The following is a 14,157-nucleotide window of genomic DNA, read 5'->3' on the forward strand; positions in this document are numbered from 1 at the left end:
TAGAGTTCATATTTCAGTCTTCATGGGTCTTTATTTTTTTTTTTAATCCAGTACAACAACATGCATAATAATCCATTCAAACATTTTGAATCCAATTATTGGCTATTTACATTCATCAAACAGCTGATACCTGAAGGAATCCAGAGATATTTTTCTTTTGACACTCAACACAATAAAATTAAACTACTTAATTCATTTACAATACATAACAGTTACTTTACATCTGTCTTAAAACACTATGGTGTGTAATACACTTAGGAAATAAAAATCTAAATCTTTATAACCATAGTTGTTCACTTTACAGTATTAATGTGGTACGCTACCCTGTTGAATATTTGCCTTATAACAGGCAATTTCTATGATTGCCTATTTAAAGACGTTCGGTGGATATAAAAAAAATGCCAGGTTTTTGTGGTAGAAAAAAAAAATGAGACCAAGATAAATCATTTCAAAACTTTCTCAACCATTAATGTGACCTACAAACTGTACAACTAATGTTTATTCATCAATTAATTTTTTGCTTTTCAAGAGTGGAAGTAAAAATAAACGAGTAAAATTAACAACGTGGCAAGTGGCTGCCATTTATGTGGAATTATGGAATTTAAGACTGAGCTCTTCAAACACCACTAAAATCCTCCATATAAAATAAATTCAGGATAAATCAAATGATTACGACAGTACCTGGCCCAATGTCTTGCACAGACTGCTCTTCTCACCGGTAATGTTCCATTTGAACTTTTAAAGTCGAGCTTTTAGGGCAAGTCACATAATTTGAAACGTCACGTTAATTTTGACGCATCAACTTGAAGAACCCCTGGGAATTTTGGCCCGTACAAGCTTTTTGGTGGATATTTTCAACTGCAACTTGTCTGCCGGTCAGAGAAGGGGTTACTGAGTATCAGACGAAACAAAGGGTTGAGGAGATGTGTTGAGAAAGAAGTTATACTATTTTACTCTAATTTGAAGGTGTTTTTTGACCAGATGTTCTATAGGTGAAAAACATTCCCCAAAGGCCTTTTTTTCCTCACACAAAAAAACTCTCCGGAACCCATCATCCAATTTTCAAAATTTTTGGTGTGTTGTAAACAGGTTGAAGTGGCCATTCCAACCATCCATCCATCCATTTTCTGAGCGGCTTATCCTCACAAGGGTCGCGGGAGTGCTGGAGTGCCTAACCCAGCTATCATCGGGCAGGAGGCGGGGTACACCCTGAACCGGTTGCCAGCCAATCGCAGGGCACATACAAACAAACAACCATCCGCACTCACATTCACATCTACGGGCAATTTAGAGTCTTCGATTAACCTACCATGCATGTTTTTGGGATGTGGGAGGAAACCGGAGAGCCCGGAGAAAACCAGCGCAGGCACGCGGAGAACATGCAAACTCCACACAGGTAGGGCCGGGGATTGAACCCCGGTCCTCAGAACTGTGAGCCAGACGCTCTAACCAGTCTACCACAGCACCACCCCATTCCAACCAGACTCAGGAAAACCAGTGTGACCGAACTACAAATCAAGGAAACATACTGTACAAGTCTTCCTTTACAAACAAAGTGTCTCATGAGAGACACCACAGCACTGACAGCATTTGGCCAAATACACGGAGGCGTTTACCACCGTGCTCCACGAGCCTTCAAAGGAGATGGTCCCGTTGTTGACAACACTGGAAAAGAAGTCATATGACAAGTCAGTACATGGTCTCCGTTCAGATAGACATCTCACCACAATCGCTGGGTCTGTCGTCTAAGTGTACATCTTAATAAATTGGAATATCATGTAAAACTTCATTTATTTTAGTCATTCAATTCAAAATGTGGGTGTTTTATTTTCTATAGATGAGTGACTCTCAACTGGTGGGTCGGGACCCAAAAGTGGGTCATGGATGGTACCCTCATACAACTTATTGTTTTTTATATGATTATTTTGTAGTCATGTATTTTTTCATACAAATACTTTATTTAATGTAATTATGACTGTACTACAGCACTGTGTTAGTGTAGGTTAGTGACAGACTACGATTCGTTCCGACTTAGCAGAACTTGTCGTCGTAAACTGAAAACCCCATATACAGTGAAATATTTCATGTGCCTCCCAGGTTGGACTTGCATTTTATTTTGAAAATAACATTATTTTAACAGACATGTGCCGGAAAGGTAACGGTACATGTATTTGTACTTGGAACAGATTGCGTAAGGGACTTCCCTAAAAAGAAGCGATCAGTGCAGGTAAGTTTCTTTGTAGTATTTTGTGTTATTGTGATGTCTATTCTTACTCTATTCATTTACAGTTTGTACATGCAGTTGGCATGTTAATCTTCAGGTTACAGGTTTAAGTTCGGTATACTGAAAGGCACATCTAAGCATAGTGTTATATTTAGAATTAGTATATAAATATTTTCAAAGGCAATTTTTTAACAATACATTTTCTTTATTGTTCTTAACTTCCATAAAAGTGGGTCGTCACTTGGCAACAATAGGAAAATATGGGTCCCAAGGTAACAACAGTTGAGAACCACTGCTATAGATTCACTACAGAGTGAAATAATTGATTTTATTTTTCATAATCTTGACGATTATAGCTTGCAGCTAACGAAAATCTCAAGAAATGTGAATAGTACATAACAAACAATAAAAAGTGTTTTTTTAATATACAAGTTGGGTAGGAATTGGCATGTGAAAAGTATTTTCCTGTGTTGAATGAATCTATATAATGTCTTTCACTTTTTGAATGAAATTATTGGAATAAATGAACTTTTCTATGATATAATTTATTTAGACCTGTGCTTAAATAAACACCTCACTCCTTTTCTCTAATGGGTGCCACAAGTAATTACTGTTACTATGGGAACTTGAACTCACCGAGAGGTACAGTTAACGGTTTGGTCAGGTATTTGGTTTGCGTCTCGACAACAGTTGAATGACATCATAACAGGCGTGTAATTCACCAAATAAAAATGTGACACAATACAGTGCTCTGTCTTTTGTGTCCCTTTTTTCTTTTTTTTGAACAACATTTAAATCCTCTCTCTAACTTAATAAATTGTGTGAAAAATATGACAAAGAAAATATACAGGTTTATTGGACCTTCTGCCATCTAATGGAAGAGCATTTCATTGTTCTGCCTGTCAATAGACGTCATTGGCATTGATAGATTAACAAAGATATATTTTAATGAATAAATAATTATTGGACAAAGCAAGTGAAATTGGACAATCTCCCTTGGCACACCTGATAATCTCCCACGGCACACTAGTGTGCCACAGCACCCTGGTTGGGATTCACTGCATTAGGCAACTACACTACGTGATCCAAAGTTCAGTTTGTTATTTGGAATGTTCTCGATTGCTTTTCTCAAAATTTGCATGATTAATTTTCAAAAAATTGAAAAATATATTATTTCATGTTTTTTAATGTAATTTCTAGCTAAAAAAAACATATTCAACAATTTTTTTTTTTTTTTTAAATGGCCACTCTTTTGTAGTTTCACTGTATATATGTTTAGCTTGGATCAAAAGTCAAGGCCTACCTTCCAAAGAGGTCATTACAACAGGTCTGCACGTTCACATTTGTGTCGTTGAAAACAGATTCTTTGAACAGTTTCACACAGTCGAGTGAAGGAACGAATAAGATCCCTTGGAGGAGGTAAAAAAAGGTAAGCAATGTCTAGGAGAATGATATCTAAAGAAGCCAAAAAGTAAGAGCAACCTACCAGCGATGCAAGCATTGACAAGCGAGACGCATGTGGCTGTGATCATGGATCGCAACACCAGAGCTGAGACATCACTTCTTCTAGATGGGCATATAGAGGCTTTGGTAAGAGAAAATGCTCTGTGTCAAACGTCAGTACAGCGACAGGATGCTGGTGCATGATAACTAAAAAAAAGACAAAGGATGATGGGATACTACTCACCTAGTCCTCCAATCATGATGCCTAGAGAGCTGAAGTTGGCAAAGCCACAGAGAGCGTAGGTGCTAATTATTTCTGATCGGACCTGAAAGAATAAAACATTTGTGTAAAAATAATACACAGTTGAAATACAGTATACCCCTCAAAAGAAAAAATAACGGTGTTCAAACTGTTATCGCATGAGACTTCAGTGACCTCAGTGAGAGCATCTAAAGGATTAATTACACAAAATTGTTTTACTTTTTATTTGCCTTTTGTCGCGATGTCACCACAGAAGGGTATCAGAAATGGCAAGGAGGAAAAGTGCCATGATAACCACAGAATTGGAGATTTGCACGTCAGACAACATAGGAATGGGTATAGGACAAATACGGTAGTGCCTGAGAAGTGTCGTACCTAATGAAATGTCTATGTGAGACATGATACTCATGATACATGATACTCCTTTCCTACAACGAGTCTGTGTATGTGTCTGTTTGCGTGTGTGTCAAAGTCCCACATGTACTCACTGAAATCCACTGTCTTTTACCGCCAATTACAGCATCCAGTCCGTTGATTCTGTTGCTTTTCAGTGTAGACAATTTCTTGTAGGCCACAAACTCGTTCAGAAAAAGCTTTATGCCGATCAGCTCGGCGACGGTAAAACTCTCCTCGAACGGCACTCCCATCATGAAGGCCAGGGGCATGAATATGTACGAGCAAAATAGCTGGAACAAAGGCAGAATTTGAAGATACAACTCTCGGATTGAACACCATTAGGAGGTGTACCTAATGATGTGGTCAATGGGTGTTTCCATCATGTAATCACATACCTGAAAGGTGACATCGGGGTATCCCACCATGCCTCCGAGCCAGCTCAAAGCTTCATTAATGAAGGCGAGGATGGCAAGGAAGGCAATGAGGTTTGCGGCAATGTTGGCAACCAAACCGATGGAGGCTGACGCTCCGCTGCTGACTGCCTCCAGAATGTTCTGCTCATCTCTGAGAAGTGTTTAGAAATGTAAAGGAGCACAAATGAAAGGAAATACACTATGTAACCACATAATGTACAGTATACACACCCACAAGCCACTTTGATAGTCTCCTCTGACTTGAAGGGGCTCTCTTCTGTCTCTGGGTAAGACAGCTTGGCAAAGGCCAGCGCACAGGGAGCAGCCATGACCGAGGCTGATATCAAGGAGGATGCATCAATCTGCAACATACAATGACAGGTCATTTTATTTTACAGTGGGAGTAACTCAAAAGAGTTTACTTAATATGTTTCGCATACGATCTCAGTAGGTATTTTATTATTAACGTTCTTTTCTCTAATGACGTAGTTTCATTAAACCGTTTTTTAGTTTTCCGGGGATCAGTGATGCACTAGGGACTACACTAAAAACTTAATTCGTTCGCATCAGTGGATATCTGGCGAAAATGCGACAGGCAGTTAGCTACAGCTAGCTACAGTATACATGTGGCGGTGATTTTTTTGTTTTTTTTTATGGGTGGAGCCGGGTGCTGTGGAGCGCTGGTTCCTTTCCCGATATTCACCGGTGGGGCGCAGGATTGGTGTTTGTGGTGCTGTGGGACGGGGTTTGTGTGGCCTTTGTCCCGGATCATTGTGGTGTGGGGTCGCTGCGGTCGGGTTTTGGCTCAGTGTTGAGCTTTTTTTTCCGTCAGTGCTTGTGTTGGCTTGGGTACTGGAGTGGGCGCTGAGGATCGTCGGTGTGGGGGTAACACCGGCCCTTTGCCTTGTTGGCTGTCTCGGTGTTGGCATGGACGTGTTTTGTGGTTTCGCTCGCCCGGTTGACTGGGAGTTAGCTTCCCTGGGGCTCCGTGCGGTGTGGGCTGGCGCTCGGGGCGCGTCGGGCGCTGGACATCGTGGGGGCTTCCTTTGCGCGGTATGGTCTTGTACCGGGTATTGCACTGGGGCGACTGGTCATTGATTTTGGGGGGGTTGGGACGCGCTTTTGATCACTGCCGCCGCCGTTGGACACGGGCACATCTTCGAGCGCATTCTTCTTCGTTGGTTTTCGCCGCTTCTTTATTGGTTTGCGCCGCTTCTTCTTCAGGGTGGGCGGACTGTGGGCGTCAGGGCTGGGGGCCTGGGTTTTTGGGTTCGGGCCGTTGGTTGGTCCCGGTTACGGTCGGTTCTCGATTCTTAATGCCCAACCCTACTCACGACGGGCGCTTAACTTGGGCTCGCTTTGCCGGACGAGGCCAGTTTTTTTGGGTGGTGGCTGGCTCCTGCATTGGGCCCTGTTGGTGGCTGGGGCCCCAATGCTCTCCGGGGGTGATGGAGGCGGGGCGGTGGGGCTCGCTAGGCGGGGGGTGGGGGGGTTGGTCGTGGGGGGCAGTGGTCCGGTGCCCTTGCCCCTCACCTTGGGACTAGCCAGGGCGCTTCGGTCAGGTTCGGGACCTCCCTGGGTCCTGGGTGGTCGGTGGCATCCCCCTGGTTGGGTCCCCTGCTGGACGGGCTCGCCCTCCCCCCTTGTGGGTGGGCGGGGCCGGCCTCACCCTTCCTCCATGGGCCGGCTCAGCAACTCCGTACACCAGTTGACTAACATGCACGTGATATGGTGTTCATTCACTAATAAGTTCTATAGAAACACTATAGACTACTAAATACTTGCGCTGGGATCACTAATAACAACACAGGTTATACTAACATCAACAACAACAACTCACAGGCTCTTGCAGGTGTTTAGACACTAAAAAGGAATCCTTCACGTCCTCAATGTGCCGGCTCAGCAACTCTGTACACCAGCTGACGAACATGCATGTGATATGGTGTTCATTCACTAATACGTTCCAAAGACATGCTACAGGCTTGAATTGCTTATTTTGGGAGAACTAACAATAACACAGGTTCACAGGTTATATGAAGATATCAACTCACAGGTTCTTACAGGTGTTTGGACACCAAAAAGAATCCCACCGCACCACTCGTCAGTAGTACTAGCTTGCTCATTTTCCACGTCCTATCCTTTTCTGTCCTCTCTCATCTTGTTCTCTTGGTTAGTTATTGCATGTCCTCACCGGGTGTGTGTCCCCCACCCACAAATAAAATATAAAATATTTTCTCTCCGGCTGCATTTTCAATAAACATCAGAATAATTAAAAACATAAAAAATAAGCAGAGGGAGTATTTCAAACTCCCTTGTTGCAAAACTGTTCCAGCACAAAATGCAGACAGATCCGTCACTCTGCAAGGCCATGCAGCTGAACAGGACAGGTTAAAATAAAAGAAGAATTTGGAGTTCTGCCAATTAAAAATGGGAGCAAAATCAAAAGTTTCTCAATAAATCTCAATAAATTACATTAGTATATTGTTGGAAAGTTCATTATTTCATTAGTTACATTCAAAATGTAAAACTCATGTATTTTATAGCCATCGCCATCTCACATATGGAAAAATTATTTTGAGAAGGTACATAATCTATATTGAAATAAATACAGTATATTCTACATTATATATAAATCATCCATCCATTTTCTGTACCGCTTTTCCTCACAAGGGTGCAGGTGTGCTGGAGCCTATCCCAGCTATCTTCGGGCAAGAGGCGGGGTACACCCTGAACTGGTTGCCAGCCAATCGCAGGTCACATATAGACAAACAACCATTCGCACTCAAATTCACACCTACGGGCAATTTAGAGACTTCAATTAACCTACCACGCATGTTTTTGGGATGTGGGAGGAAACCGGAGTACCCGGAGAAAACGCACACAGGCATGGGGAGAACATGCAAACTCCACACAGGTGAGGCCGGAATTTGAACCCTAGTCCTCAGAACAGTGAGGCAGATGTGCTAACCAGTCTCCACCGTGCCGCCAGATATATAAATCCATCCATCCATTTTCTGAGCCGCTTCTCCTCACTAGGGTCGCGGGCGTGCTGGAGCCCATCCCAGCTGTCATCGGGCAGGAGGCGGGGTACACCCTGAACTGGTTACCAGCCAATCGCAAGGCACATAGAAACAAACAACCATTCGCACTCACAGTCATGCCTATGGGCAATTTAGCGTCTCCAATTAATGCAGATATATAAATCATTTTTAATTATTTATTCTAAATTCTTGAGGTGAATTTTGGGTTTTCCACAATATTCAAATGTATTGAGATACATGACAAAGTAAATGGCAAGGCAAATGGTTTTGTCTAAAGATACTCAATCACTTAGGTAGATAGGTGACGTTTAATTGGTTAGTTATTTGAAACACGAGATACGTTTGTATTTGAAAAATGGTGTCTTTATACCCCAAATGAGATGAATGCTCCCATGACACTGCCTGCAATTGTGGCAAATCCTCCAGTCATAACAGCATGGATTTCAGATTTGGTCATGTCCTTTAAATAGGGCCGAATCAGCAGCGGTGCCTCTGTCTGATGCACACAAAAAAAGAGAGCAACAAGCTGGGTGGATGATTGTAAAAAGCAATGCTTTTAATGCTGTAAAATCACAGAACGTGTGTTGTCAAGATTACCTGTCCGATAAAGATATTGCCTGCTACACTCAAGGTCTCTGTGGGAGAGGTTCCCATTGTTATCTGCATAAACCATGAGATCTGCATGGAGATAAAAAAATAAAAAGAAAAAAAATATGTGGTTAGAACTAGGCATAGGCGAAATGCACTCAACTCTTGGCAACCTGTAATAGGAAGTAAATATTTACCTTCAGGACGAGCCACTGCATTAAGCCCAAAAAGTAAAGCACGGACATCACGCTGCTGAAGAATACGACGATAGGCAAAGCCTGAGGAAGACACCCACGAAGGTGTGTTAATATCGTATATCATCAGCTGGATGCATGCTTCCTTATCCATGTGTAGCCTGCAGGCCATCAAATTGCACATCATCTGCACAGCCACTAACTTGAAAGGCAAAGATCCCGCCGATCAAATCTCCAAAAACAAATGATGATCCTTCTTTGGTGTAGTCCAGGAAAATCTGGAATATACGAGACAAACAGAAAACATAGATCATATAATTATAATCACTTGTGGCGTTATAACCCCAGCATTTATCATTTACAATAGTGAGTCACACAAATTACAGCAAATCAGTAAAGATAGTGAGCAGAACTGAGCCCTAAAAGTAAAACAAATTATTATCGGGACAGCAACCTGCATGAGAATACTCGCACGACCCAATCACGAGGGTGGACAACATTATAAAGCAGCGTTAAAGATAATCATGTGATCCACATAGATTGTTCCCAAGAATAAGATAAGGCTTACATGGGTTGAATAACAGAGAGTTTCACGTATTAGGGAGGAATGCTCCTTTTAAATTTTCCAAAATACATATAATTAGCTCGTCGTGGGATGTGCAAAATATAAGGTTGTGATTATTGGTAAAGTGAAAAAACTGAGCTACACTTTCAACAAAACAGACATTACATGGACAAAGTATTGAGACAACTGGCCACTGCTTAGAGTATGCAGGATCAGAATCAGAATCATCTTTTTTTTAAGATTAGTTAACTATCTGCCAAACTGCTCCTTGCTGTGAAAGGAGCTCATTTGAATTCACTGCCAGTATAGAGCAGTCGTATATAAAATTCTATTGTCTCGAAATACAAGTCAGGTCACTCGTATGTCAAGGCACCACTATATTTTATATTTATTGAACTGTAAAATAATAAACTTCTCTGCATCGTTCCTGTACATTTCATGAGGTTTTATGGTGGTGACAATTAGAAGCAGGAACAAATGAATTACAATTACAATTATAATTGTATTTTCTTTGTGAAAATGGGTTTCTTAATGAGAACAACTTGGACGTCAAGGTGCCACAGATTTTGGTGGTTGGATTGTAGCTGATTAAAATATGTGTCCCTTTTCGTTTGCCCATATAGTATACTGTGCACAATTAAATGAAAATTGTAAAACTTGATATACCTGTACTTGTCGTCCGAGCCATTGGAAAGTTACAAGTCCAGGCTCGGTTCTGATGACAAAAAGTCCGATGCAGAACTGCAACCCAAGGCCCCAAAATACAGGCCTCCAGCACACCTAAAAGCAAACAGACAACATCACACTTTTTATCACACAGGTGCTGTCACGCAATCTGTCAGGAAGACGCCATAAAACATTGTGTTTTTGCAAGGAAGCAACTCGGCAAAACCCTCAGGATGATGCGCACACAAGGCCAAGTGATATCCAAAGTCTCACCAAAACACATGAGAGATAAGTGTTGCGATAAGGGCCCGGGGCACATTTCGAAAGGGTCGCCACGGTAATTATACAAAAAACTCACTGCTGTCCTGTGGGCTGAGCAGAGGAACACGAGCAGGATGAACATGCACACACCTCCGAAGGAAATAAGCTGCTCGGGACGCTGCCGTGTGTCTAGCACAAGCCAGAGTGCGAGCAGGACCACAACAATCACAATGAAGACCCTGTAATACACGAACTTCGTCAAGTGGACTCCACGGTCAGGGCAGCCCAACGATCATAACATCCACTCACCATTTGAGCCACCTTAAGTTGGATTTCAAGGCTTGTACGACAGGTCTAAAACACCGACTGATGCTCTTCCCCTTGTATTTCTTCACAAGGTCATAGGACTTGGACACAACAGCCAAACAGGTGATGACCACCAGAGCAGTGGCCCTCTGGAAATCCAAAACACAGGCTGCAATGAAGTATGCCACATAACCTACGGAGCAATGAAAAGAAAACACATTACAGTTTCAAATGAGTAACTTCTTAGAAATTTGACACGTTAGGTTGTTACAGTACCTGCTCCGAGTATGCCCAACAATGCGTACTTGAAAGGCTTGGAATGATTTTTCAGGTAATCCTCAGTGGCGTTAATTGGCTTAGTTATTTGGCTAGAGAACACAAGAAATTGTATTAGAACTCCTTTTTTGCATTCATTTACTTCTTTCTTCAACGGGTTTCGTATTATTCTTTATATGAAATTTTAGTCACACATGCACTACTCACAAAGTTAGGGATATTTGGTTTTGGGTTTGAAATTTCAGGTTGAACCTAAATTGCACTATAACCATAACAGTTTAAAGTGCTTGATGCTTTATGTCAGTCGTAATTCATAGGCCATGTTTGTGTTTTTCCATAGTAATAGTAGTTGTTCCTAAAAAGGCCCAGAGTTCCTCAAGCTTCTGGATGTTATGGGGCTGTCCTGGTTGACATGTCTCTGCAAACATCACGTGGCCATCAGGTGAAGAAGGAGCTGAGACAAATGGCCAAGCTCTCAATTTACCTGTTGATCTACGGTCCAATCCTCACCTATGATCACAAGCTGTGGGTCGTAGTAGTTGACCTAAAGAACAAGATCGCGGATACAAACAGCAGAAATTAGTTTCCTCCACAGGGTGTCCAGGCTCTCCATTAGAGATAGGGTGAGAAACTCTGTCATCCGGGAGGGGCTCAGAGTCAAGCCGCTGCTCCTCCGCATCTAGCGGAGCCAGATGAGGTGACTTGGGCATCCTAACGCCTCCCTAGAGAAGTGTCCCGGGCACGTCGTACTGGGACATCCCAGGACACACTGGAGAGGCTATGTCTACCGATTGGCCTGGGAACACCTCGAGATCCCTCAGAAGAGCTGGATGAAGTAGCTGGGGAGAGGGAAGTCTGGGCCTCCCTGCTAAAGCTGCTGCCCCCGTGACCCAACCCGGATAAGTGGAAGAAGATGGATGGATGGATTGTTTTTTTATGTGTGTTTTTCTTACCTTTTGGTTTTTGTTTTGTTGTACTGTCGTTTTGTTGTACCATGAGTGTGCGTGGTGTTCTGTGTATTGACACACTGCCTCTTTTCCACGTTTTGTTGTACACTTGCCACAAGTGCGTATCTGCTGCTGTTGCTATATGAAAGATCCACTTCTTTAGCGAGCTTAGCATGCCCTAGACCTTTCTTTATTTGACTCAACATCGCCACAATACAAAGGCGACCGCAACTTTCCCAGTTACTTTCTACAAACATAAAACTATCTTCAGTTCCGCCCCCAAACAGAGATCTCTGAATAAGCTGCTGCCCTCCTGTGCGACTGCAGATACCGCACATTCCAGAAACCACCACTCTGTCCAATTCTTCAATGATTCAGTACTTTTTGCACTGCTTGCTGTTCCCCAAGCAGAATGGCAAAATTCAACGTGGGTTTTTGATCAATAGATTACAAAGCTGTAAATTTAGTAGTTCAATTAGAATTGGTATTGAAATAGTTCTCTGCATCATGCTGTTCAAATTTTGACATCATGAGACCAAGACACCTAACAATAGAGCAACACTAGGCTCACCATTGTGAGCCTTTAAACAGGATGTTCTCAGAAGCCACTGAGCTTAGAGGGTCACATAGTGTCCTCAGCATTAGCAGGTTGTAACAGAGCTACAGAGAGGCTGGAAGTCTCCAAAAGGTATAGAATTGGACATCCTTGTCGTTCAGCTCCTTGTTAGGCGACAGCAAGTTGTGCAAAAAGTACTGAAACATTAAACAGTCGGATGTGCATTCAAAAGTTTAGAGGTCAAATTAAGTTCACCTGTAGATGTTGCCGAATATCACTAACATCTTGTGAGTAGTCTGTTTAATTACAATTTGATTTGATTAAAACCAAGTGTTGTAAGTGAATAAACAAGGAGAGCAAAACAAGGAGAGCAATACAGAGGCAAAACGTGAGGCACCTGCAACGATAACTCCATCCAAAACAATTGCAATGCCCAATAAAACAATCAGAATGAACCAGACACACCTGAGATATGATCCCAGTCCCTTTTTAGACTGCTCCGTTTGCTTTTTGGTGTTGCTAGTATCAACTGTGATGTCCTCCTGAGAACATTTAATTTTACTGAATAATAATAAAACATGTCTCTTCTCCTCGAAAAATAAACCGGATCAAATACCTCCATTTCAAACGCATGGTTGGACACTCCATTTCCACTGGCCAGGCATCCATTTCTATTAGCAAGGCTGCCATTCTTGAGTTTAAAACGGTTTCCTTCCTCTGTAAAACACAAACAATCTTCCCTTTTGTGCACGCTTTTAACAGCCAGGACAACCAGAATGACAAACCAAACCAAATGGAATAAACAAAAGCCAAGAATCAAGTGCAAAACAAACAGGTGGAAGGAAAAGCGGAGCTAATGGCTTACTCATTGTGTGTGCTCCTCGACTCTGTCACCAAATACTGCGCTGTCCAATACACTGCAGGGAAATATAGTCTGCCCTCCACAAAACATCTTATCATTTACTGAGAGTCAAACCCTCCCTGACCTCATGAGGAAAAGTACAAAGGCGTGGATGAGGTAATAAACAGGTTTACTGGACCTCATATTAAAATACTTTTGTCTGTATGGATATAAACACATGGAAAATGATCTTTGCGTGAGTTAAGGCAAGAATTGGGAAACCAGAGAATGTAACAAAATTGCATATGACTGAATCATATTTTAACAAAATAGAAACAATATAGTGTATATTTTAATAGCCGGCAAAATACAAACTGACAAATAAACATCACTATACCCTCCTGTTATGTTTTGTTTCTTTGGAACATCAATACGGTTCATGGGTCAGTATGACCTGCTGTATGTTTAGTTATTATAAAATATGGGAATTTAAAGAAGATTAACAGGTTCTCCCAAAAAATTGTTTTAAAACATTAAAAATATTTCCTTTGATTTTAAACTTTCAAACAGATAATTTTGACCTGCAATGTAATAAGAAGGTTGAAGGAATATTTATGTGTGTGTGTGTGTGTGTGTGTGTGTGTGTGTGTGTGTGTGTGTGTGTGTGTGTGTGTGTGTGTGTGTGTGTGTGTGTGTGTGTGCGGGCGTGCGTCCGTGTGGGGTAGAGGGGTGTGGTTTTGGGCATTCCAAAATATATTTGTATGTTGTTTTTGCTACATTCGGCTGTCAAAAGTAGGTATACAAAATAAAAATAAGGGGGGTAAAAAAAAGTACAAAAAAATACAGCCAGAGGAGAAATTTATATTTTAAATTCAGTGTGTGTGTGTGTGTGTGTGTGTGCGTGCGCGCGCGCCAGGGTTCAATCCCCAGCCCCGCCTGTGTGGAGTTTGCATGTTCTCCCCCTGCCTGCGTGGGTTTTCTCCGGGCACTCCGCTTTCTTCCCACATCCCAAAAACATGCATGGTAGGTTAATTGAAAACTCTAAATTGCCCGTAGGTGTGAATTTGAGTGTGAATGGTTGTTTGTTTGTATGTGCCCTGCGATTGGCTGACAACCAGTTCAAGGTGTGCCCCGCCTTCTGCCCGATGACAGCTGGGATAGGCTCCAGCACGCCCACG

The 14,157-nt window shown here is 42.1% G+C and overlaps 1 protein-coding gene across 3 annotated transcripts; it reads right to left on the reverse strand.

Annotated features, from left to right (window-relative positions):
• Positions 1-11: 11 nt before the first annotated feature.
• Positions 12-13,120, reverse strand: slc28a1 (solute carrier family 28 member 1). 3 transcript variants are annotated; one of them, XM_061774327.1, is made up of 18 exons: positions 13,004-13,119; positions 12,755-12,855; positions 12,604-12,680; positions 10,636-10,727; positions 10,363-10,552; positions 10,151-10,292; positions 9,793-9,906; positions 8,765-8,839; positions 8,565-8,645; positions 8,377-8,457; positions 8,150-8,275; positions 4,970-5,100; positions 4,721-4,889; positions 4,418-4,615; positions 3,912-3,993; positions 3,711-3,809; positions 3,528-3,633; positions 12-1,665 (listed from the first exon to the last, which is right to left on the reverse strand). In XM_061774327.1, the coding sequence occupies exons 1-18, from the start codon at positions 13,005-13,007 to the stop codon at positions 1,545-1,547; spliced, it is 1,989 nt and encodes a 662-aa protein (XP_061630311.1). In that variant the 5' UTR covers positions 13,008-13,119; the 3' UTR covers positions 12-1,544. The 3 variants fall into 3 exon arrangements, with proteins under 3 accessions (XP_061630311.1, XP_061630312.1, XP_061630313.1); XM_061774329.1 differs by lacking the exon at positions 12-1,665 and having other exon boundaries at positions 3,711-3,790; positions 13,004-13,120; XM_061774328.1 differs by lacking the exons at positions 12,604-12,680; positions 12,755-12,855; positions 13,004-13,119 and adding an exon at positions 10,843-12,592.
• Positions 13,121-14,157: the final 1,037 nt, after the last annotated feature.

The sequence above is a fragment of the Phyllopteryx taeniolatus genome, chromosome 5 (genome assembly GCF_024500385.1).
Source record: "Phyllopteryx taeniolatus isolate TA_2022b chromosome 5, UOR_Ptae_1.2, whole genome shotgun sequence".
Taxonomy (NCBI): Eukaryota; Metazoa; Chordata; class Actinopteri; order Syngnathiformes; family Syngnathidae; genus Phyllopteryx; species Phyllopteryx taeniolatus.